This window comes from Sus scrofa, chromosome 5, assembly GCF_054392235.1.
Source record: "Sus scrofa isolate SSC_HxYL_T2T_F1_AM1 chromosome 5, Sscrofa_HxYL_maternal_Yorkshire_Landrace_v2.0, whole genome shotgun sequence".
Lineage (NCBI taxonomy): Eukaryota > Metazoa > Chordata > Mammalia > Artiodactyla > Suidae > Sus > Sus scrofa.
The window spans coordinates 22160651-22185925 of NC_139387.1; the positions used below are offsets into that span (position 1 = coordinate 22160651).

At 52.8% G+C, this 25275-nt stretch overlaps 1 protein-coding gene across 2 annotated transcripts; it reads right to left on the reverse strand.

Annotated features, from left to right (window-relative positions):
• Positions 1–833: 833 nt before the first annotated feature.
• On the reverse strand, positions 834–10222 carry PPP1R1A (protein phosphatase 1 regulatory inhibitor subunit 1A). 2 transcript variants are annotated; one of them, XM_021091751.2, is made up of 7 exons: positions 10003–10222; positions 6213–6273; positions 5197–5234; positions 4526–4589; positions 3499–3654; positions 1516–1616; positions 834–972 (listed from the first exon to the last, which is right to left on the reverse strand). In XM_021091751.2, the coding sequence occupies exons 1-6, from the start codon at positions 10084–10086 to the stop codon at positions 1546–1548; spliced, it is 474 nt and encodes a 157-aa protein (XP_020947410.1). In that variant the 5' UTR covers positions 10087–10222; the 3' UTR covers positions 834–972; positions 1516–1545. The 2 variants fall into 2 exon arrangements, with proteins under 2 accessions (XP_020947410.1, XP_084811961.1); XM_084955835.1 differs by lacking the exons at positions 4526–4589; positions 5197–5234.
• Positions 10223–25275: the final 15053 nt, after the last annotated feature.

The window sequence follows — 25275 nt, forward strand, 5'->3', positions numbered from 1 at the left end:
GGCCCAGAGAGGCGGGCTCTTGCCTGAGGACGTACGGCAGGGATGGCAGAAGGGGACCTTACACTTCTCAAGTTCCCCTTTCTCTCCATTATGCTACTTCTTCAGGAAAGGGGGCGAATCTTGCCTTCCCGCCTCCCCTCTCCCCTCCACTGCCTGGAAAACTCAAAAGCAGAGGGCAGGAGCGGCCTGGATGTGCGGTCTGAGGAAGTTTCTTCACCTCTGCTCAGCCTCTGTCATTTACCCTGGCCCCTCAGTGTCTAGGACAAGGGGGAGAGGTGACCCCTCCAGTTCCCAGCAGGGGCTTCTTTGTGAATAGCCACCGTGTTCTCAATCCAGCTTTGCTAACAGGGGTGTTGGTCTCCTCAAAGCTGGAGAAGGGAACCTGTCCTGAAGCTTGGGAACCACTGAGGCTTCCAGGGCAGGCAAGGAGGCATCCATGCAACACCCCTCTTTTCGGTGGGCTGAGGGCCAGGGTGCCGTTCCCAGCTTTGTCCAGCAGACGGCGCCCATAGCACAGTCACGACTGGGCAGGTCTTAGGGCTCCAAGTCTCCTAGCTGCAGGGCAGCCATACAGGGAGGTGGAATCTTTTCCTCAGTATGAAGAGAACTTCCTTCTTGGTACCCTGGTAGTCAGTCCTCCCACCTATCTGACCCTTCAGTGAGTAAGTCTGGGGCCAGGAGAAAACTCCCCTCTCAAGGCTCCCGCCCAGCTCCTCCACTTCCTCCGCTTCCTCCGGGAAGAGGGAGCGGGGCAGAAGGGAAGGGGGCTACAGAGAAGGCATGACAGGAGCGGAGAGAGAAGAGATGCTCCAAGTCGGGAAAGAAGGAAGATGCCAAGGGCTTAACACCAAATTTATCGCTTTTTAAAAACAAGAGATTTTTCCCCAAAAGTGAAGAAATAAGAAACAAATCCAGTGTCCATGCATTCCCAACTGCAGTCTTGATTCCAAGACACCTGCTTCACTCTGAAACCTGTTGTGAAGGAAGTGGGCAGAAAGAGGTGAGAGAGGCCAGAGGTCCTGTTGTCCCCTCCCCGCTGGTCTACACAACCATCCCGTTTGCCAGGCATTGAACTTTTGATGTCTGACACTATTCCCTGCCCACTTGTCCAGCCTACACAGGGGAGGGGGAGACCCTAAAATCAGAGCTTGCCAGGTTATTTCATCAGTGTCTCCACTCCAGGCGGAACCCCTGCTCCCCCAGCCTGGACAGGCGAGGACCTCCCTTTGGGTTCCAAATGCCCTTTATCAGAACATCCACTGTCTACTTCCATCATCCATTCCAGGAGCCAGAAACCCTAGGACAGAGTCTAACCTCCATCCCTCCTGCTGCAGCTTCATCCCACTTCTCTTTGCCCATCAGGGGAGATGCAAATCCTCTGGCCATAGAGAACAGCATGCCATGGACTGAGGCTGGTCCTCTGGTCCCCTTTCCCTTGACTCCAGATCTCAGCCCTTGCCCGCTCAACACAGCCTGCTCTCCCGCAGGTGAAACAGCCCAGCCCTGGGATCTTACCGAATTGGCTCCCTGGGAATCCCACGGTGGTCACTGGGTGGAGGGTTCCTCTGTGCTCGGTTTCTCACTGCCCCTCTCCTGAGGGATGGATTCTGCAGGCTCTGAGGAGGGACAATGAGTGGCGGGAGGGAGAGGTGGTGTCCATGAGGCCTTGGAGAGGGGGGGGGCTTCTGCTTCCCCATCCTGGACAGGAACTCAAGACCAAGCTGGGTGCAATGCGGCAAGACCAACAGGGTTGTCTCTGGTCACCATTACTCTCTGGGTTCACTATTTTTTTTTTTTTTTAATTTTATGGCTGCCCCCTTGGCATATGGAAGTTTCCCGGGCCAGGGATGGAATCTAAGCCACATCTGTAACCTAGACCACAGCTGTGGCAATACCAGATCCTTTAACCCACAGCTCTGCAGTGACCCGAGTGGCTGCTGTTGGATTCTTAACACACTGCACCACGATGGGAATGCCTGGGTTCACTATTTTAAAAATCTGCTATCAGAAATTAAAAAAAAAAAAAAGCCCAGTAAGAAAAGCTTAAAAATTTGGGCACAAGTTCAATGTGTGGCTAACTCTGACCTGAAAAGGGATGAGGCTAGTGGGGCCATTCATTTCACTGCAGAAATATTAATGTGTTTGATTACAGGGGGCTCTGCTGGGGGTATTATATAACATATATATATATATATACATACATATATATATGTGTTATATATATGTTATATATATACATGTATATGGTGTCACCTTCATAAAACTGGAAGAATTCTTTTTTTTTTTTGTCTTTTGTCTTTTTGTTGTTGTTGTTGTTGCTATTTCTTGGGCCGCTCCCGCGGCATATGGAGGTTCCCAGGCTAGGGGTTGAATCGGAGCTGTAGCCACCGGCCTACGCCAGAGCCACAGCAACTCGGGATCCGAGCCGCGTCTGCAACCTACACCACAGCTCACGGCAACGCCGGATCATTAACCCACTGAGCAAGGGCAGGGACCGAACCCGCAACCTCATGGTTCCTAGTCGGATTCGCTAACCACTGCGCCACAACGGGAACTCCAAGAATTCTTTTTTTTTTTTTTTTGGTCTTTTTGCCATTTCTTGGGCTGCTCCTGCGGCACATGGAGGTTCCCAGGATAGGGGTTGAATTGGAGCTGTGGCCACTGGGCTACACCAGAGCCACAGCAATGCCGGGATCTGAGCTGCATCTACAACCTACACCACAGCCCACGGCAACGCCAGATCCTTAACCTATTGATCAAGGCCAGGGATTGAACCCACAACCTCATGATTCCTAGTTGGATTTGTTAACCACAAGCCATGATGGGAACTGCAAAACTGGAAAAATTCTGACTTCTGGCCCACATCTGGGATAAGGGCCTGGGGACATGCAGCTTCCATTTTTTGGGGCTGCACTCGTGGCATATGGAAGTTCCAGGACCAGGGACTGAATCCAAGCTGCAGCTACAAATGTATACCACAGCTGCAGCAGCACTGGATCCTTAACCCACTGTGCCGGACTGGAGATCGAACCCACGCTGCCACAGAGACATGCTGGATCCTTAACTCCTGTGCCACAATGGGAGCTCACAGCTTACATTTCTTACAAGGTTCGTGTGTGTCAGCTGCTGGACTAAGAACTGGTCTCATTTAATTTTCACAAACCACTCAATGCCATAGGTACCATCATTTTCAATTCACAGACCAAGGTGAAATTGCTCAAGGCCTCTGGGCTGGCAAACTTGCAGAGCCAGGATTCCGGCCTGGGAGTTTTGCTCCCATCAAGGCAGGCTCCCCCGCATACAACACGGAGCTCTGAAGTCCAGGTTGGGAGGGGGTGGTGTCGTTCAGTAAGGAAAGGCTAAGAGAGGCAAATACATGCTGTACACGCCCAGAATCCGTACTCTCAAGACGGTTTCTGGCTACTGCTGGGCCCCTCCCCATCAAGGGTAAAGCTGGCCTCCCCCGGGGCTGGTGGGCCCTCCCCAGCCTGAACGTACTGTCTGCTTTCCCAGTGGCTCCCGGCCGTGACTCTGCTCCTGTGGTTGTGATCCCAGGTGGGCAGGACTCCTGGGTCCCTGTGCTCTCGGCGGCTCCTTCGGGCTCCTCTCCCGGCTGCTGTTGCCCCAGGTGATGTTCAACCATCATCTGGAGCTCTGGGGGCACAGAGAAAGGGAGAGCGCATTGCACAGGACTGCCAGCCCCCTCCGTGGGCCCTCAAATTCCACAGCCCCACTCAAGGGCCACAGCACACACTGCCCGCGTGGTTTGATGTTCTCGTCCGAGATCCAACCAGGAGGGACATTCGCTGGGCAGTAAGGAGGGACTAAAGCTAGATGATACAACGTACTTCCTTTAAAGGTAAGGGAGGGGAAGGGAAGAGCCTTTATGAGCAAAAGATCCTCTTGACCCGCCGGGATACCTGGCCTCCCTTGGGGGTGGGAGAAAACACTCAATTTAGATTCAAGAAATATATATATATATGTATATGTATATTTGGAGTTCCCGTCGAGGCTCAGCAGTAATGAACCAGACTAGTATCCGTGAGGATGCAGGTTTGATCCCTGGCCTCGCTCCGTGGGTTAAGGATCCAGCGTTGCCGTGAGCTGTGGTGTAGGTCGCAGACACGGCTCGGATTCCGTGTTGCTGTGGCTGTGGCATAGGCCAGGAGCCCCAGCTCCGGTCTGACCCCTGGCATGGGAACTTAGTGCCGCTAAGCCATAATAGGAACTCCCAGATTCAAGGACTATTTGAATACCTCCTCTGTGCTGTGCACTACGCTGGGTGAGTTCACATACTTTATTTAACTGCCAAAGTGAGGCAGCATTCAGGGCCCAGTAGGTTAAGTGGGTTCTCCAAGGCCACCCAGCTAGTCGGTGGCAGAGCCGGAACGTGGCCCCGGTTGGTTCAGCAACAACTCTCCTTTAATAAAGGCAGATGTGATGACTTCCCAAGGATTCCTTCCCAAGGGGTCATCACGCCTATGGCTCAGCATCAGGCACCACGGCGGGGAAGGGTCTTCCGAACCTTTCATTGTGGGTGTGGTCCTCGTCACCTTCTTCTGTTGCCGTGGAGACATGGACAAAGTGGGCTGTGAAGGGCACAGAGCACAGGTGGGCACCTGCCCTTCTCACCGTACCCTTCCCCCACCCTGCCTCACCAGGCTTTTGGACTGGAGACTGGGGGTATGTGTGGGCTTCAGAAAGTGGGGAAGAGGGAGTTCCCGTCGTGGCACAGCAGAAATGAATCCACCTAGGAGCCATGAGGTTGAGGGTTTGCTCTCTGGCCTCACTCAGTGGGTTAAGGATCTGGCGTTGCCCTGAGCTGTGGTGTAGGTTGCAGACGCAGCTTGGATCTGACATTGCTGTGGCTCTGGCATAGGCTGACAGCAACAGCTCCGATTAGACCCCTAGCCTGGGAAACTCCACATGCTGTGGGTGCAGCCCTCAAAAGACAGAAAAAGAAAGTGCAGGAGGAAAATTCCTGCTTCCCTGATCCCCCTACCAGCAAGAAGGTGAGCAAGTAGACTTGTGGGGGACCTAGGGGAGCATGCATGTACATCCACTCAAGCACATGTTTGGGGGGTGTACAGGGAAGAGGGAGACAAAGGGTCCTACAGATGGGGGGAGGTTGAGGAATAATGCCCTCATGAATCTGGGGGTTCTCTGCCCTGGGCTGAGCAAGGGGGGCCAGCTCACCTTGAGAAGTGGGTTGGGGATCCGGTCTTCATCGACCTCTGAGGGAAAGGAGAAAGTGATAAGGATGGAATAATCCAGGGGGTCCCCGCAGACCGACTTCCCAAGGGGAGGAGCCTCTGCAGTCACCTCCTTCCAGATCTGTCCCTCACATGTGCCCCCAGGAGGCTGGTCCCGATGGCCGTGCCCAGCCTCCTCTTTCCATGTCCCTCCTGTTCTGCTGGCTGGACTGTACTCCTGCTTCTAGTCCTGTCCTTGCCTCTGTGGTCAGCCTGCGTCCCCATCCTTGCCTCAGACCTGGAGGTTCCTGAAGGCAGGGTCTGTGATCTTTTCCTCACACTGAAGTATCCATTCTCCATCTCCTTCCAGCCCTCAGCCCAGACCCAGAACTGCCCCATGCCTAGGAGAGCACACCGGACCAAGAAGAGCAAACTATCCCATGCAGGGCCCGGGAGGGGACACTCCTTTTCAGTAATTGGAGGGCAACTGGAGACTCTAGTCTGGCTTATTAGAACAACCAGTTCTCTTGGCGCCCCTGACATTCTCTGGGACCTTGTTCTTTCCCTAGACCTTGATGGGGACACGGGTGACCAGAATGCCAGCTGCTCCCTGAGCTGTTTCTAACCTTCCCCTTGTCCTCTGGGGGCCGAGGAGATAGCTGATGGGGGCGGTCCCTCCCCCTCGCAGCTGTCACCGCCTCTGGGGGATGGGGGCAGCAGCCTCTCAGTTGCTGGAGAAACGTGGAAGGCTGTTGCCATAGCAACCAGCAAGCGGTTGACCACCCCAACTCCTGGGGGGCTTGGGAACCAGGTGGTCTCGCTCCCCTTCCTCATGCTGCTCTGTCTTTCCCAAGCAAAGGAGCTCCTCCTGCTAGTCCAGCCACGGCTTTCCTGACTCCAGGCTGGAGGGGATCTCTGGCTCCTCAGATCCGCCCTTCTACCTGGCACCCACCTTTTCTCACCGGGACCCAGCTGTCCTCAGCAGCCCCCAATCCCGTCAGCGACCCATCCTGGGGTTACCTGGAGATGACTGGTCACTAGTCAGCACGAGGGTGGCAGGGGTGGGGCGGCGCCTCCGGATCTGGGGGGAGATGTCAAATACAATGGAGGCGTCAAAGCCAAGGCACCCAGCAACATAATCCAGGCCACCCGCTCGGCACACCTCACAAATGCCATGTTACCCTGAACCCACTGTCCCAGGGTGGACAGTCTTGCGCCCACCCCTCTTCCCTGGGGGCCCAGAAGACCACCCCCACGCGCTGCTTCCCCCAACCCCCTTTCTGTCTCTGCCTCTGCCGGGTCCCGGCCCCAGCCCTCCACCTCAGCAGCTATATCTGCGCCAGTGCATCGATTGCTGGCCTGCTGTCCTTCCGTCCATCCTGGATCAATGCTCAGAAATAATCTGAGAGGGCATGAAGCGTTTCCCCTCAGTCTCCCAGCCCACTCCCCAAACGGACGTGAACCTCTTGTGGGCCAGCGCCTGCGGAGAGCACCCCTCAGTCCCCACCCAGCCTGGGAGGATGGCACAGAGAAGGTGGGTCTGAATGTGCCTTCTCTTGGCCCAAGCTCCTCACTCCCTCATCGCCTCCCTCTCCTTGGACACACCGCTTTTCTGATTTGTCAGGAAAAAAAAGGATCTGGAGAAATCCTTGTCACGGTAAATATAATAAGAGGAGGAGCCTGAGGCAGGACCCTCGTCAGGGACTAAAGCTTAGCTGAAAAACCTTATCCCAGGCTCCAGAGTCTCATTCTAAGAAATTAACAGATAAGAGCTGATTGACTGCTGGGCCTCTGAGCCCCCATTTCCCCACCTCTGTTCTGTGGTCATGCTGCCAATAAAGTTGATTTTTGTTGAAGGCAGTCCAAGGACTCTTGGGACACGTAGTTTTTTCCTTCCCTCTGGAGGCTTGGAAGTGAAGGGAACCATGGGGTTGGAGTCCCTGCAGCTCCCTCCAGGGCAGAAGAGGAGAGGGAAGACTAATGGGGCTTGGAAAGAGGCTAAAATTATCCGGGGCTGAGAGGAGTAGACTGAGGACACCGAATGATCAAATTCTGTCTCTGTGTGTCCATCATCTAGAATCATTACCATTGGGGGTGGGGGTGGGGGTGGTAAGACCCCTGCCTCTCCCTGTGCCCAGAGGGTGGGTACCAGCCATAGCATGAGGGGCAGGGTCTGTCTGAGAGAGGGACTCCTCGAAGAAATGGCTGCATGGAATGGGGGTAGGCTGGGGTAGGCACTGTTTTCTCAGGAGAATCCAGCATCTGCTTTTGGTGACATTTCAAGGTCCCTGGTGATACCAGTCCTGTGCGTGTGTGTGTGTGTGTGTGTGTGTGTGTGTGTGTGTGTGTATGCGCATGTGCATTCATGCGTACACTGCACAGACATTATTTGTGAGTCTGTCTCTGGTTCATCCTGGTGCAAATGTGCTGGGGGCCAGTGGGTGGGCAGGTGTGCTTCATGCATGTGGGGTGAGACCATCCTTCTAGGAGAGGGCACGTCCCTATTTCTTTCTTGCCCTTGGGGGAAGGGAGCTGGAGACAGGGAGCGGGTGGATTGTGGATTAGTAGGAGGTGGGAGCCTGAGAAGGAGATTGCAAGTATGACTGAAAAGGCCTTCGAGAGGGCAGCAGGGTTCTGTGAGCTTGGATGCATCCCTTTTTTAACCAGTTCTTTGCCTGGGACAAGATTTGTAAGCACTGAGAGTCCTTGAGAATTTTCATGTCCTACAGCAGGAGGGAGGAAAGTTAGGTTTCCTGAAGCACCTCCCAGGCACCTGAATGACTAGGAAACAAGTAGGCAGTCTCTTTTCTTTGTCTCGCCCCTATCTCAAATCCTAGCTCTCAAGGACACTTGGTACCTTTGCCTCTGATTTATTTCCAAACCAGTTACGCCAAGGACCTGGTAGTTGTGGGCAATCCTCCATTGCCTGCCACTCTGTGCTCCATAACTCAGAGTTTCCAACCCTGCCGCCCTCGAATGTTGGGTGCTCCTGCCAAGCCTGGAGCTTTTTGCCTACCCGCTTGGGTAACACAGCAAGAGGGGCTGAGGTTAGACTGCAGGTAGAATTTCAGGCTGAGCAGACCCAGATTTCCGAAGATGAGAGAAGAGCAGGCTAAAGCCCCAGCTCTCTTTTTCTCTCTGGCTCCTTAGCCCTGCCTCATCCTCCTCCCTGCCCCCCGGACCCCTCCCTGCACCAGCTGGCCTACCCCTCCTCCTCCCAATCCACACCTACAACTGTCTGCTCTAACACCAAACAGACGCAGGTGTCAGGCAGTGAACTCGGCTGTGCCAGTGGAAGGCAGTTCTGCTGGAACCTCACCCCTCAGCCCTCAGCCCGCTCTCTTGGGCCCTTTACCCTGGGTCTGAGGTTGTCTTAGCCAGGCCCCTCCTTCCAGGCCTAACCACATTTCCCCTGACCCCAAGGGAGTGCCCCCAGCTCCCCTGTGCTCCTGGCACTCCACCCTCCTTATCCTCAAGAGGCTGGCAGGCTCACCACCCCCTGTCCTACCACCACACCTTGGAGGCCTGGAGACGAGGCTCCCTCCAGGCCAGGGAGAGGGCGGAGACACGAGTCCCTCCCCGCTCCCCACACTTCGGGCAGCTGAAGTTATCGGGAGAGCCTGTGAACCCAGCCTTTCCCTTCCCATCCAGACCTCATTCTCCCACAGAGCTGGAGCAACAGCAAGAACTCTCTCTCCACCCCATCCCTCGAGGTCAGAGATTTTTCAGGGGAGGTCCAGCCGGAGCCCGGGCAGCTGGTTGGGGGACAGAGAGCAGTGACCTTGTGGGAAATGGATATTAATGGATAGTCTTTAGGGCTGGGGATGTCTAGGCAAATGGATGGAGAACCCAAAAAAGAGATGGAGCAAAGAGCAAATGGGCAAATATTTGGCAAATGGGCGGGTAGTAACAACCGCGGGTGGTCACTGGCTCCACACACATGCTCACTCTCCCTGAGACACACACTTGCTCACACACACTCATACACTGCCGCCTCTGCCAGGCTGCTCTGAGCTAAAAATAGGCCAGGCCGGGAGGCTGGGCCAGGGCCCTGGACTCCCACCCCTTGAGCCCAGGCCAGCAGAGTGCTTCTTCCTTGCCGATACTCACCTAGGACCCTGGCCCCTAGAAAGCGCCCCCGCCTCCAGCTTCCCAGGGCGGTTCTCTCCATGGCCTCCCCGCGCCCCCACTACGATCCAAAGGGCAGGAGTTGGGAAAAAGGGCCCACGTGTTCAGACTTGCAGAGACGCGAGTCAGCCTGCGGACCCGGATCACTCCTCTCCCCAAAGCCACAGCCCTCCAAGATTTATTTCTGCAGCCCCTCCTTGTCCTCACTCTGGAGTCAGGCAGGGTCACCCCCAGTTAGGAGAGAGCTTGGGGGAGGGGGCTCTTTTATCACCCTCCATTACCTGCCCCTCTCCCTTAACCTCTCAGACACCCGTGGGCGACCCAGCTGAGCTCAGAAACTCTGGCGGGGGTTGACTGGGTGGGGGATGCAAGGCCGGCGAAGGGGGGAGGGGTCGTGTCCTCAAGCAGGCCCCCTCCCCCAGGGGTGGGGAGGCAACGAGCGAGTCTCGCGGGGACCCGCTTCGAGCGCTGGCGCTGGTCCTTCTGTCCGTCTCGAAGAAGCACAGACGGGGAGAGGGGGCTCCCACGGTGGGGGAGGGGATAGAAGACCCCCAAACAGCGCGCTGGCCCTCGCAGGGGCGCACCGCTGAGGGAGGACTGAGCGGGGGTCTGGGATCGCAACGTCCAGGGGTCCCTCGTCCTCTGCGGGGCGAGTCCCCTGCCGCCCCGCCCCGCTCCGCACCTGCTCCGCCGCCTCGGGGTCAAGGTGCGGCTCCAGCAGCGGGACGGTGAATTGGATCTTCCGGGGGCTGTGGTCTTGCTCCATGGCTGGGGCGGCGGCCGCTGGGCCGGCGGCGGCGACGGCGGGCGGGCAGGCGGCGGACTCGGGGCTGGGGCGGGCGCGCTCCTTCTCCGCTCCGCTCCGGCCCGGCCCCAGCCCGGCGCGCTCGGCTCCCGGCTCCCGGCACAGAGCTCCCGGCTCCCGGCCCCGGGGACTCTGCGGCCGCCGATTGGCTCGGCCCCCGCCCCTCCCGGCCCCCCTCCCCCTCCCCCCGCCCGGAGCCTTAACCCCGTCGTGGCTGCGCCGCCGGCTGCCGGGGGTCACCGCCCCGTGGGCGGGCGAGCGGGGTGTGGCCGGGTCCCCGTCTCGGAGCACACAGCGCGGGCGGGTATCCGGGGGTCCTCAGAGTTCTGGGTGGGGAGCGGAGGTGGGGAGGGACCACGAAGAACTTCTCCAAGCTGGGGCAGAATTGAGGGGCTGGGAAGGTGGAGGGGCGCTGCGAGAGATGAGGCAGCAAACGCGAGAGGACGATTTTTTATGATCTTAAAGGGGTCGCTTCATAGAAGAAAGAAAGGGGATTTAGGCTTGCAGCCGGAGGGATTAAAGTTAGACCAGGAGAAGGACTTTCCTTTGAGCGGAAAACACTAGAGTGGAGGTGAACACTTGGAGGGGAGGAGTGGGTCTGGGCACAGATCTGGGTACCCTCTGCAGCGGGAGGGGAAACGGAAGACCTCAGAGGGTCTCCAGAGCTTGTCTCTTGAAGTGTTGATGGCCGTGGGTGCAGGGCTGCTGGCCGTGGGTGGAGGGCTCAGGGAGCGGGAGCATCTGGGACACGGCAGAAGGAGCAATGGGGGTGGGGAGCCAGTAATGCTTGTGAAATAGGCTTCTCTTTCTGCTTGCTAAATTCTGGGGATGCAAAGCAGGTGAAAGGCCTGCCAGCCGAGAAGGCTCCACGGGGCTGGAGGGGGGAACTCCTTTGGTGGGGTGGCTTGTTTACAGGTGGGGTTGGTTTCCAGTTCCATCGCTGGCAGATTAATGAAAAGAATCTGCTGTAACTGAACAGATGACAGTAAGACTATGTGAAGAACTTACTAGTTTGATATAGGGACCAAGATATCACTACTAGAGAGTGGGGGGATAGGATAGTTGCTGAGCTGGTGGGTACTCTGCCAGGGGCAGGGGGGTCACTGGATAGAGAGAGGAGAGTTGCTGGGCACTGGGGAGGGGCAGGGCTGGATGTGTCTTTGGGGAAGGAGAAGAGCCTGGCTCAGGAAGGGACAAGGAGTTCTGAGAGAGGGGCAGGGCAGAGACCAAGGCCAGAGATCTGTTTCTTTAGCCTTAAACTGGGTAACTGGCAAGTTCCATGCAGATTTGATGCTCGGTCCTCTGGGGACCCCAGGACCATCCTTTCCTCCAAGGGGTCAGCCTAAATCCTCAGTTGCCTCCCCTCCTGGGCAGTCCCTCCCTGGCCTGGATTTCGCATTGCCCCTTTCCCTCTTACCTCCCAAAATAACCTCCCCTGCCCTTCCCCCCTAACCGTATCCCTTTACACACAACAGGCCTGGCTCAGTTTTCTCAGGGCAAGGCTGGGGTTATAGGGACCCAGTGGGCCAGCCAGTCCTCTATCTGCTTGTAACTGGCCCCTATTTTGCTGTCATTTGGACTTCAGGAATATCCCCCTACATTTGTGTGGTCCCCTTGTTCTCTCTTTGATGTAACAGGGCCAGCCTGGAAAACAGCTGCGTGGGATCCCAAGCTCCACCCCCCTCCAATTTCTCCCCCCTCCCCAGTGACAGTAGGTGTGTGTGTGTGTGTGTGTGTGTGTGTGTGTGTGTGTGTGAGAAGGCACTAGAGCCAAGAGGATAAGGATGGGGTGGGGGACACAGGGGCTCAGTAGGACCCAGGTGCTCTTTCTGGCTTTTCCTCCACTTCCTCACCTCCTGTCTACACATACACAGAGCAGGGTCCAAGGTGTCCTTTAAGGAGGTGACTTGTCCATCTCCTACCCCATTCCACCAGGACCCAAGAAACTAGAACTTGAAGCCAGGATTCCCCCACCCCCACCCCTGAGCCTCGATTTCCACATCTGTAAAATGGGCAGAATAGTCCCTACAGGACAGAGTTGAGCCTCATAGGAGATAAGGTACCCGACATGAAGACAGTCTTCAACTAGTTGCTAGCTGCTGTTACTATCATCTTGTTATCTTCTGGCAGGACAGCAGAGTTGGGGGAGGCACCTGTCCAGGCTCTCATAAGAAGACCCTCTGCACCCACCCCTGTCACCCAGTTAGCCTAGGCATCTCCTCTTCCCTTCTCTCCCTCACACTTGGGTTTGGTCAGGGAAATTCCACCCCAAGCCTCACACCCATCTTTCAGGTTGCCTTCTCAAGCTCCAGCTTCTCAGACTCTTTGCCCTGAAAGCTTTGGGTCAGGAGAGGGCCCAGGACGCTGAGGCTTTGGAGAGATGGCTGATGGGGGCTGCGTGGGCTGAGGGTCCCAGGAGCAGCCGGTGCTGGGGTGGAGGCAGGGGAGGCAAGCAGGGAGTGGGAGGAGAGGCAGCTCCTGGTTCTGGCTTCGGGAGGAGACTCTGGGTGGGTGGGTGAAGCGTTTATGTGTAGTGGGGAGGGGAGTGTGGCTGGGGTGCCACTTTGGGTACTGGGGTCTCCACATGAGCTGGAAGGGGTCTGTCTGGGAAGGTGTGTGGGTGTCATTTTGACCTTTTTTATGCCCAGAACTGGATGAGTGACAGTGGGTGTCTGTTATTGTGTGTGGAAGAAACCATGGGTCGCTCACATGCAGGGCTGGGAGTTGCCACACCTGCTCTTGGAGCCTGCCCGCCCCAGCCCTTCCCCGGCTTGCACGTGTCTGTGCAAGGTGTGCTTGGGTGTGTGCAAGCGTTCACGTCCCTGCCGCAGTCCCAGCCCTGCAGGAAAAGCAGCAGCTGTTTCACGTGGTGCCCTTCTGGGTCCATGAAATATTTAAGGTTATAGGGATGTGACTTGGTGATGCAATTACTTAACAGCTCCCACCTGCCCCTACTCTCGGAGCTGGACTCGCTTAATGGGCCGCTCTTTGTGGCTCTCAGCACTTTCTGCTTTTATTTGTCTATCCTCCTCACTCCCCACCCTGCTAACTTCCTGCATTAATTCACAAATCCCCACCCCCAACAAGGAAGGCGGGCAGGAATTAGGATCTTTATTTTACTTTTCAAGGGCAGGGGCATGTCAATAGGTGAGACTGGGATGGGCCACCTAGGTTGGGCTTTGGGAGGTCAGAGTTAAATCCTTCCCCCTGCTGCCGACTTTCTGGACCACCTTGGGGCCATCACTCCCCCCCCCCCCAACACACACACACACACACACACACACACACTGAGCTCAGTCTCCTCATCTGTGAAATGAGGGGGACCAGGTGACTGCATGGGTTTCTTCCTGTTCTAATATTTGTCATCTGGAGTTAGAGATGCTCCCGTCACATAGGCAGGAAGTCTCAGAACCAAGGTTAGAACCCGGGAGGCCTAGACCTCACCTCTATCTTTGCATCTCCCTGCCTGTTGAATACATGACACACGCGCTCTCATCACACACTCAGCTCTGAGGACTTTCGGCACCCAAGGGCGCAATGGCCCTATCCAAGTGGGCTCCCTTGGGAAGCCATATCCTTGTACCAGTTTGCTGCCGTTTCTCAAACATTTCTGGAAACTCCTCTGGAATCATCTCAGAACTCTTGGCATCAGAACTTGTGAGGCTATCTGTCCCCTGGGGCTCCAAAGCCCACCTAGAAAGCATCTCTCCAAGAGAAGTTTCCAGAGCTTGGGAGCCCCGGCAGCACCGTTGGAGCAGATGTGTGGCCTCTCAGATGTGTGGATGACTTGGAGGGCCCAGCCTCCTCCAACTGCAGGAGTCCTGGTTTGCCTGCAAAAAAGCCTGTGATTATGTTTCTGCCAGGCTTGGGTACACACCCCCTTGCAGGCGGCACTCTCGGGAATGGGGCCAGAGCTGGTGATTCACACGGAGGGGGTGCTCCTTTCCAAAGTGCTTTGCCTCTTCTTGAACCACAAACTGGTAGAGACGGAAGAGACTTAAAGATCAGCCAACCTAACCCCCTGGAGCTAGAGAGGGGAAACTGAGGCTGCGAGAGAGGAAGCAGCTCTCCCAAGGGTTTGAACCCATGCCAATGCTTTTCCCAATAAACTTGATTTGGAGGCTATGGCTGGGCAACGGCCGAACTTGAAGCAGGGGTGTGGACCGGAGGACCTCTTGAGATGCATTTCAACCCAATGATCATCCCCAAACTAGCAGACCCAATTCCTACCTAGCCTCTAGCGAGCGTCTTCCACTCCAACTCTCTGACAGGCAAATTTACACCCCAACCAGTCTTCACTGGGTATTCATATGTGCCCGGCATTGTGCTAAGCGCCGGGGATGCAGTGGAGCACAAAAGAAGGGCAGTCTCTGTCCACTGGCATCTTACAGCCTAGCAGGGCTCCGGGTAGAGCAGGGTAATTAAGTAATTATAAATGATAGATATTGCAAAGTGGAAGTGCAAGAATGCGGTGCATCAAGGAAGAAGGCAGATCTCAGATAACAGAGTCTCCTGGGTTCAAATCCCAGCTCTGCCACCTTGGGCAAGATGCTTAACCTCTCTGAGCCTTGTTTTTTTTTTTTTTTTTTTTTTTTTTTTTTTTAATCTGTAAACTACAGGTATTTCTGTTATCCTAGTGAAGGTGGGATGAGGTGCCTGGCACCCATCAAGGCCTCGAGAAGTGAACACGAGTAGGGGGAAGCTCATCTTAGCAAATGCTTTCTCCTTCGACTCTAGAAGAGGAAGAGATGAAGAAATGGGGACTTCGAAGCTTTCAGAATTGGGAGAGGGTCGGAAGAACAGCCCCCTGCCCCTTTGCAGCCAGATCGCTGTCCTCCCACCCTTTTCTGATCTTGGTGGCCAGCTGTGTCCTCATCAGCATGGATGATCACTCTGCCCTGCTAATTAACACCCGCCCTGTTAATGATTAAATCTAATGACTTTGACTTGGGGGTGGGATGGAAAATTCCCCAGTCACAGGATCGGAGGTAGGTTACCAGGAGTAGGAGGGAAGGGCCCCCTGGGCTCAGGGTGCGTTGTAAATGGTAGGTGGCTGGGAAGCAGATGCCTGGGTTTCTCCCCAGGCTGCTCGACAGAGGATGGTGGATGAAGGGGGGTCATTTGAAAGTCACAGCCCATCCCACCATCCCCCATTTCAATCAGGCTTGGCAGAAGGCCCTGGGCCCCAGCCCAAGCCCTGGCATTCCTCTTGCCAGGGGTTGGCCATGGAATGCTGCTACAGCCAGAAGGACAGGGGAGACGGCGCATTCGTTCCTAGGGCTGTGACAAAGTACCACTACCTGGGTGGCTTAAAACAGTAGGGATTTATTCTCTTAGAGCTCTGGAGGCTAAGAACTGGAAATCAAGGTGTCAGCAAGGCCATGCTCCCTTTGCAGGCTCTAGGGGCGACTCCTTTTGTCTATTTTATGGCCCCACCCAGGCCAAGGTTTGAATCCTCAACCTATGCTGCAGCTGTGGCAATGCCAGATCCTTTAACCCACTGCGCAGGGCCGGGGGTTGAACCCACACCTCTGCAGAGATCCAAGCCACTGCAGTCAAGATTCTGAATCCACTGTGGCACAGCGGGAACTCCTCTCTCAACTTTGGATGGCCCTAGGCGTTCCTGAGTTTGTGGCAGCGTAACTGTAGTAACTGTAATCTCTGCCTCTGTCTTCACCTGGCCTGCTTCCTTCTTGTGTGTCTCTGTACCCTCCCTTCTTCTTGCAAAGACATCGGTCATTGGATTTGAGACCCACCCTAAATCCAGGATAATTTCATCTCAATATCCCTAATTAACTGCATCAGCAAAGGCCCTATTTCCAAATAAGGTTGCATCCTGAGGTTCTGGGTGGAAGCAAATTTTTTTGAAAGCGTGTTCAAGCCACTACAGAGAGTGAGCGTGTCTGGTCGGGCAGGAAGCTGGTGGGTGTCTGGGAGACTGTGCTGGAGCTGGCACTGGAGGCCGAGGCTCTGTGTCCTGCCCCCAAGAGGTAGAGGGAGTCCTCAGGACCCATGGGTGGGGTTGGACTGGGTCTCAAAAGGCTACTGGTGGGACAGAGGCAAAGAGATGGGAGGAGGAGTATTCGAGACTGGAGGAAAGAAGGCTGAGGGGACTTTCAAGGGGAAATCCCGAGTCTGTAATTTAGTCTCACTGGGGAGAGAGTGTAACCTGATTCATATTATATACCGTATATTATGCATATAATTGTGCATATTCTATATTGCATATTGCACACACAATGTATAAGTACACATTATATTTTATACTGTATATATTTTATACGTCAACCACAACTTGTCATGTAATAAGGGAATAAATTTGCTTTTCGGTTGCTTGATGAATTGGATTTCATGACTCAGTCCTTTCCACTTTATTGGGCCAGTGGGCAAAGCTACTTTACTCTCTTGCTCTTGGGTGAAAACCCAAGAAATCCTCTTCTCTATCCTGCTCACTCTCAGATAAGAGATAGGCTTCATTCAGAAATTAGAATGACCGGGCCAATAGATGAACCCAAATCTGAAATTAACCTGTTTTTCGGGCTTGCTACACTTAGTCTTTGTTTTTTCTTTAATTGAAATATAGTCGATATACAATACCGCATAAGTTTCAGGTGTAGTACAGCATAGCGATTGAGGTTTTTTGTTTTGTGTTTTGCTTTTTTTTTTTTTTTTTTTTTTTTGGTCTTTTTGCCATTTCTTGGGCCACTCCCATGGCATATGGAGGTTCCCAGGCTAGGGGTCGAATCGGAGCTGTAGCCGCCAACCTACGCCAGAGCCACAGCAACGCAGGATCCGAACCATGTCTGCAACCCACACCACAGCTCACGGCAACGCTGGATCGTTAACCCACTGAGCAAGGCCAGGGATCCAACCCGCAACTTCGTGGTTCCTAGTCGGATTCATTAACCACTGCGCCACGACAGGAACTCCCTGTGTTTTGCTTTTGTTTTTGCAGATTACGTTCCATTATAGGTTATTATAAGATATTGAGTATAGTTCCCTGTGCTCTACAGTGCATCCTTGTTGCTTATCTTTTTTTTTTTTTTTTGTCTTTTTTAGGGCCGCACCCTCAGCATGCGGAAGTTCTCAGGCTAGGGGTCCCATCGGAGCTACAGCTGCCAGCCTACGCCACAGCCACAGCAACGAGGAATCCAAGCCACGTCTTTGACCTACGCCACAGCTCACAGCAATGTCGGATCCTTAACCCACTGAGCAAAGCCAGGGATCGAACCTGCATCCTCATGGATGCTAGTCAGATTCGCTAACCGCTGAGCCATGACGGGAACTCCCTTGTGGCTTATCAAGTATCTGTTAGTTCCATGCTCCTCATTTGTCCCTCCTTCCTTCTCCCTTTGGTAACCATGAGTTTTCTATGTCTATGAGTCTGTTTCTGTTTTGTACATGGATTCATTTGTAGTATAAGATTCCACATACAAGTAATATTGTACAGCATTTGTCTTTCTCTGACTTACGTCACTCAGCATAAGTGAAATAGATAAGGCTACTCTTCTTTATGCAATGTCACTATTCTTTGGGCTGCTGGGTCTTGCTTCAGTTGAAGCAGGGGACAGGGCGAGTGTCTGGCTTCTCCCTCCTCTGCCTCCCTGCCCTGCCCCTACCCATTCTTACAAGTAGTTGTTTCAGAGTGAGGTGTGCTGGTGAGGAGGTGGGGGTGCACAGAGCAGATGAGAGGGGAAGGTGAGTTTTTACTCCCTTTTGCACTCAGCCTCCTCCTTTGTCAGCTAGTAGTGTCCTCAGCTGGCAGTGTCCCCGGCCTTCCTCTCCGATGTTCATGTGGAAAGACTAAGGCTCGGTAATTAATAACCGAGCCGATGTTCTCAGGTGACCAGTCCTGGCTTTTTAGAGCTTTGCCCCTTCACCTGTGTTTCTGTGTCTCAGGAACTTGAACCTCCTTCCTCAGCTGCTGAGGTCTCTTTGTCCTTTGGGGTCACCCTATCGGACAGCACCCAAGATGGCTGCATGAAGATACACCTGTTTCTCTCCCAGGACCCCCTAGTTGCCTCTTCCTTTGCCAGGCAAACTGTGGGAGCCCAGGATATCGCAGAGCACCTGCTTGGCCAGCCTGCCCACAGGCTGATCCTTGGCCCTTGTCTCTCCTTTTAAACGTCTCGGAGACATCCAGGCTCCAGACCTTCTAGGGGGCCACATATTCAGCTCTTGGGGTCACCCATGCCAGTATCCACTGGGTTTGCTGGGAGAGAGGGGACAGGGCTCACAGCACACCTTCCTCCATGCATCTCTTCCTTGCAAAATCCTCCCTTTGTTATGGGGTGCAATGGGTCCGCTGCTTGGGGTACTTAGCCAATGAACACACCAAGTCCTTTCGATCAAAGCAGAAGCATTTATTACTTGGGACAAGTAAGGAGATGGAGAGATAGCTCTTGGAATCAGTCTCCTTGAAGAGTGAGATCTAGGAAGTTTTCAGCTAAGGGCACATGCATATTCATGAGAGGGTGAGTGGATCGGCCAGAGGTGGCATTCCCGTTGCGTTTGTGCAAAAATGGTGATGGTTCCTGCCCTTGGGGATTTTAAAATGAAAAGGAAGTAAAGGTCACTCTAAGGTTGACAAAATCCAGACACCCAGTTGGGTGAAGTCACAAGGGTCAGCAAAGGTCAGCAGCATCATCCTCGAAGCTCCAGTGAATCTGGTGATTGAGTGGTTGAGTGGGTTTGAATCCTGCTGCAGAACAGCTCAAGAATCTGCTTCGGTTTCCACTGAAACAGAACAGGGAGGTTTTTGGTCTGTTTGTTTGTTTTCCTTTTATGACCACCCTGTGGCATATAGAGTTCCCCGGCCAGGGGTCATATCACAGCCACAGTTGCAACCTACACCGCAGCCATGGCATGGCCAGATACTTGAACCCATTTTGCCAGACGGGGGTTTGGCACCTGCATCCTGGCGCTGCGGAGAGCCACGATCCGGTTGTGCCACAGCAGGAACTCCAGAACTGGGAGTCTTTATAACTGATTTATAACATTTGCTATGGTTACTTCTTTTGCTTGTTGATAGTTGTTTCCGCATGCTTTGTTCTTTTAAAAGTTATTAATTACCGAGCCTTAGTCTTTCCACATGAAGACCTAGGAGGACATGGCTCAGCTTTCTCTCAATCATCAGTAAAGAGAACACAGAGGAGTTCTGAAGCTTACACCGGTTCTTAACCCAAGCTTGTCTAGCACATGATACAGTTTCTCTTATTGCCAGGCCTCTACCTCTGCAAGATATGACATATTCTGGTTTAGCCACCCCCTCCCCTTCCTTGTTACTGTCTCGCTAACAGCTTCTCTCCACATAATGATGCCTTTGTGTCTCCTTCATCCGGCCGAGAGTGTCAGAAACTGGTTCTTAAATTTCTTTTGAAAGTCTCCATATGATGATTTGGCCCCTCGCTTTAAAATTTCATCTGTGTATCTTGGTGCCTAGTTGAACATTTAATTTTAATGTTCTGTTACAAAAGCATTTGGGACAGTCAAGATTGCGTGGAGAGAGAGGGCCATTGGGTTTTAAATTCACACCCGCATCTTCTTTACGTAGGAAGACCCCAAACAAACGGCCCTAAGATGGAATGGCCACCAGAGGGCAGCAGATCCCGCTTCAAGCCCTGTTCCCTTCCTTGGACTCTTGGGAAGTAGAGCCTTTCCCTCCGGTTCCAGAGCCCAGGTGGGCCCAGGGACTGCGCCACCGTGGAGGGGCTCAGCTCTCAGTTATCTCAACCGGTTCCTCAACTTTGGCCCCACTTTATGCGGTCTAACTATCATTCTTCCAGCTGAAGGATCAAAGTTGTCAGTCTGCATTGGAAAGTAACCCCCGGTTACCAAACACCTACACTGCAGTGGCCCTAGGCATTAAAGCCACAGTCTCTGTCTTAGAGAAGCCTAGTCAGGGCTGCGAGCATATGTGATGAAATGCAAAATATCAACTACTGTTGCAGAGGGAGAACTAAGAGCTTTGTGCCAAAGCCATAGAAACAGCAGGCCGATGGTTGCCAGGGGTGGGGGTGGGGCAAATAGATGAAGGGGGTCAAAAGATGCGAACTTCCAGTTAGCAGATAAATAAGTTTGGGGATGTAACATACAGCGCGGTGACCAGAGTTAACAATATTGTGTAGCGTATTTGTGAGTTGCTCAGAGAGTTGGTCTTAGAAATTCTCATTGCACATTCACACACACACACAGCTGTGACTATGTGAGGTCATGGATGTGCTAAAATTATTGTGATAATCACTTTGCAATATATGCATATATCAAAGCATTACATTGTACACTTTAAATATATACAATGTTATGTCACATATCTCCATAAAGGTAGAAAAAGAAGAAATAAATGCTTTGGGAGCACTGAGGAAGGAGCCTGAGCTGGAGAAGACTTCATGAAGTGGGGGGCAGGAATGGGAGTTGATTTTTTTTTTTTTAAGGATGAGTAGGACTTCGGGGAAGAAGAGTTGTGAGATAAAGGGGAGGCAGATGGGCAAATCCTGGGGGACAAGGGAGTTGACAGAGGGAGGTGGAGGGTAACGGAAATTGGTGGGTTATCAGGGCTGTGTTTAAGGACCCAAGGGAGACTGTGGCCTGGGGCAGGGGGAGGGGGGAAACTTTGGGAAGACTCCATTTTCTTTCTTTTTTGGGGGGGAGGATTTTTTTTTTTAATATAATGATTTTTATTTTTTTGCATTATAGCTGGTTTCCAGTGTTCTGTCAATTCAATGAATGTTCTTATATTTATAGTTGTACAACCATCATCACAACCTAATTTTAGAACATGTCTATCCCAAATCCCCATTCCGTTCCTCCCCGCCACAACCCGTTTCCTTTGGTAACCGTAAGTTTTTCAAAGTCTGTAGGAAAAACTCCATTTTCTGCTGTCACAGAAACAGAGGTTGCTGTTCTGCTCTGCTGTCTCCAGGGACAGGGTCTGAGGCTAGATGACCGCAAGGATTTGATTGAACTTGGAGGTCATGGAGAAAAGGGGGGAGAGGGGCTCCTTGAGGGTCCCTTCGAAGAAACACTTGAAGGATTTGGTGCTGTTTGGTGGGCATCGAAAAAGACGCAGCTGGGGTGGGGTGATTTTGAATAACAGGAGAAGTGAGGGCACAGGCTTTAGATGGCGTTAGGTGGGCCTTGGAACAAATCCTGATTCTTCTAAGCGACCCTGGGCTGATTGCTTTAATTCTCAAGCTTATTTTCTTTCCTTCTTCCTCCCTCCCTCCCCTCCCTCCTCCCCCCCCCTCTTTCTTTTTTTTTATGGTGCATCTGGGGCCTGTGGAAGTTCCCAGGCTAGGGGTGGAATAAGAGCTGCAGCTCTCGGCCTACACCACAGCCATGGCAGTGCCAGATCTGAGCCACATCTGTGACCTATGCTGCAGCTTGTGGCTATACCAGAGCCTTAATCCACCGAGTGAGGCCACGGATCGAACCCTCGTCCTTATGGACACTTTGTCAGGTTCTTAATCCGCTGAGCCACAATGGGAACTCCATCAAGTTTGTTCCCTAATCTGCAAATGGGAATAGTAATTCCCCAATGCTAGGGATGCCGCAAGGATTGAATTGAGATAATATACATAAAATGCTTAGCACAGAGCCTGGTAAGCGTTCATTAAATGGTAGCATTTATTATTAGAATGATAATTGCCTTCAGATGTTTCAAAGGTTGTCACATGGAAACAACCGGCTTATTTGTGCTGGTTCACCAGACTGAACCAGTGATGCAAGGGTGGGGAGACAGATGTGGGCCGGCAGGGAGGAGGAACCTCTTACAGTCAGAGCTGCCCAAGCCTGGAAGAGGCTGCACTGTGTTTAAGGAGATCTCTGTCTTGGAAGTATCCAGAGGCTGTCTGGGGTATATTAGACCTAAAGCTGGACCTTTAAGGACTCTTCCTAACTCAATTCTTGGGGATGCTGGGTTATTCTGAAACTGTACATCAGAGTCTAGGAATGGAAGATTCTGTGATTCCCCCTGGAGGAGAAGGGCCTCTGGGATGGGGAAATAGGGCCGACAGTGGAGAGAACCAGAGTCTGTCCTGGTCCAGGGCCAGATCACTCCAGGCCTTAGCCTCCCTGGCTTCCTGGGTGAAAGGGGCAGGCAGGAGGCTCTGTGGAGGGTGTCCCATCCCTCTTCCTGCCTCCAGGGGATGGAACATCCATATTCTGTGCAGGAAGTCTGGACGTGATGGGAGATATTCATCTTAAATACTCTTCCCTCACCTCCAGTAAAAGAAAGTCCCTGGGAGTTCCCTGATGGCCTAGCAATTAAGGATTTAGTGTTGTCACTGCTGTGGCTCAGGTTTGATCCCTGGGAACGGCTGCATGTGGTGGGTGTGGCCAAAAAAAAAAAGTCCCCATTCAGGGACACCCCCCTCCCCCCCCGACACCTGTATGTGTGTTGAGAAGACCTTCCTGAGACTTCAGCTCAGGCTTCCTCAGTGCAGGGCCTGGACCTCTGATGCCATACGAATCTCCCTGGGAATGTGGTCGCCTCATCTCTGCATTAATCCCGTAGAGGCTGGGAAGGGAGTCCTGGGCCTTTGAGCAGGATCTTCTCTTCCCAACCCCTCCGAGGGAGGGAGACCCTTATCTGCTGCCCCCTCCCTGTGCCCCTTTCCATTAGCAGAGAGGACCTTGCTCCCTTCTTCACTGAGGGTGAGTGTTGGAGAGAAACTTCTAGTCTCCTCTGTCCCTTGCTGGCTCCTTCCTAGGAAAGGGGTAGTTAATTTCACAAATGACTGCATTCATGCATGCATTTAATCCACTCATGAATTCTTTTTTTTTTTTTTTTTTTTGGTCTTTGTCTGTTCTAGGGCTGCACCCTCGGCACATGGAGGTTCCCAGGCTAGGGGTCTAATTGGAGCTGGAGCCACCGACCTACACCACAGCCACAGCAATGCAGGATCTGAGCCGCGTCTGCAACCTACACCACAGCTCATGGCAATGCCGGATCCTTAACCCACTGAGCGAGGCCAGGGATTGAACCCGCAACCTCATGGTTCCTCGTCAGATTTGTTAACCACTGCGCCACGATGACGGGAACTCCCACTCATTAATTCAGTTCAGCTTCATTCATTGAACTCCAGCAGTTTACCCAGTTATTACCGTTCAAGGTACTGGAGAGAAACTGGTGAATACTCATGATTGACGAGTGGCCAGGTTTTATTGGAGCTTACATTTTTTGGTGAGGTAGAAAGCATATAAATAAATAAACAAGCCTATAAATAAGGTAATTTCAAAGTGTGGTAAATGCTACACAGGAATAAACAGGGTGAGGTGACAGAAGTAATGGCTGGGAAGGTAGGTAGGGCAGGCACTGGATGGGATGGCTGCGGAAGTTCTCTCTGAGAAGAGATGATTGAGCTGAGACCTGAAGGATGGATGAGCGGGAGTCAGCTGTGAAAAGAACAAGAGGTGCAGGGTCCTGAGCAGAAGGAATAGCCCTGAGGATGAAAGCCCCGACCTGGTAAGGATGCTGTGTGTCCTGGGACCATGAAGGATGCCAGCATGGCCGTGAGGTGTTGAGAGAAGAGGAGCGAGTGATGAGGTTGGGGGGGATACAGGTGGGAGCCTGAGGGCCCTGGGAAAGGGCTTGGGGTTTACATGAAGTGTGAACTGGAAAACACCTAGGGCTTTGAAGCAGCAGACTGACTGACATGATCTGATATATCTTAAAAATATACCTTAACAATATCTATTGTCAGGAGTTCCCATTGTGGCTCAGCAGCTCATGAACCTGACTAGTATCCATGAGGATTCGGGTTCGACCCCTGGCCTTGCTCAGTGGGTTAAGGATCTGGCACTGCTGTGAGCTGTGGTGTAGGTCACAGACACAGCTTGGATCCCACATTGCTGTGCCTGTGGTGTAGGCTGGTGGCTACAGCTCCAATTTGACCCCTAGCCTGGGAACATCCATATGCTGCAGGGTGCAGCCCTAAAAAGCAACAAACAAACAAACAAAACCCCAAATCAAAAAACCCCCACTTATCTAAATGCTGAATGGAGGGTAGACTAGAAGCAGAGAGGTTAGCCAGGAGGCTGTCGAAAGCATCTAAGTGATAAACAGCGGTGGTGGAACTAGGGAGCGGGGAGAGGGAGGAAGTCAAGTTATATTCTGGAGCTAGAGTTCATGGTTGTGGGGATTGAGGGAAAGGCAGAAATCAAGACTGACTCTCAGGCTTTTAATTTGAATAATTGATTATATGGACGTTATATTTAGTGACATATCAAGATAAAGCGTACAAGTTTATTAAGATACTAGTTCAGCTGCAGTAATAAAGTCATAATACCACAGCTTTAACTAGAGCTAAACAGGGTAATGAGGCAGCTCCACAATATTCAGGACTCAGGCTCTTTCTAGCTTGTAATTTTTTTTTTAATTTAAAATTAGGGCTCTATGATGGCTGCTCCAGCTCCCACCTCCTCATCTCATTTCAGTGGGAAGGGAGGGAAGAGAAGGGGAGGACACACACCTCTTCCGTCAAGGACACTGCCCCATAATTGCCCTTATCATATTTGCCAGCATCCTTGGTCTAGTCACATGGCCACATCTAGCTGCAAAGAAGCCTGGGAAATGTAGTCCTTAGCTACCCGGAAACAATGGCAGTCAGTAGATCAGAGGTCTGGAAAAGGTGAAAAAGTTGTTATAACTGGCCTTCTAGAGTGGAGGAGATGGGAGGCAGGGAGGTGGTAGACAGAGGAGGGGATTCGTGAATTGGAGGTTTAGGAGGTTACTATAGCAAAGTGTAGGCTGAGGCACAAAAGTCAAGGGCTGAAAGGCCTGAGTGGATGAGAGGGCATCTGTGTGACGGACAGGGAGTTCCCGTCGTGGCTCCGTGGTAATGAACCTGACTAGTGTCCTTGAGGACGTGGGTTTAATCCCTGACCTTGGTCAGTGGGTTAAGGATCTGGCATTGCTGTGAGCTGTGGTGTAGACTGCAGATGTGGCTCCGATGAGGTGTTACTATGGCTCTGGTGTAGGCCAGCAGCAGCAGCAGCTCCAATTTGATCCCTAGCCTGGAAACTTCCATACGCCTCGAGTGCAGCCCTAAAACAAAGCAAAAAAAAAAAAAAAAAAAAAAAAAAAAGAATGAAGATGGGGAGTTCCCATTGTGGCTCAGTGGTAATGAATCTGAATAGCATCCATGGGCA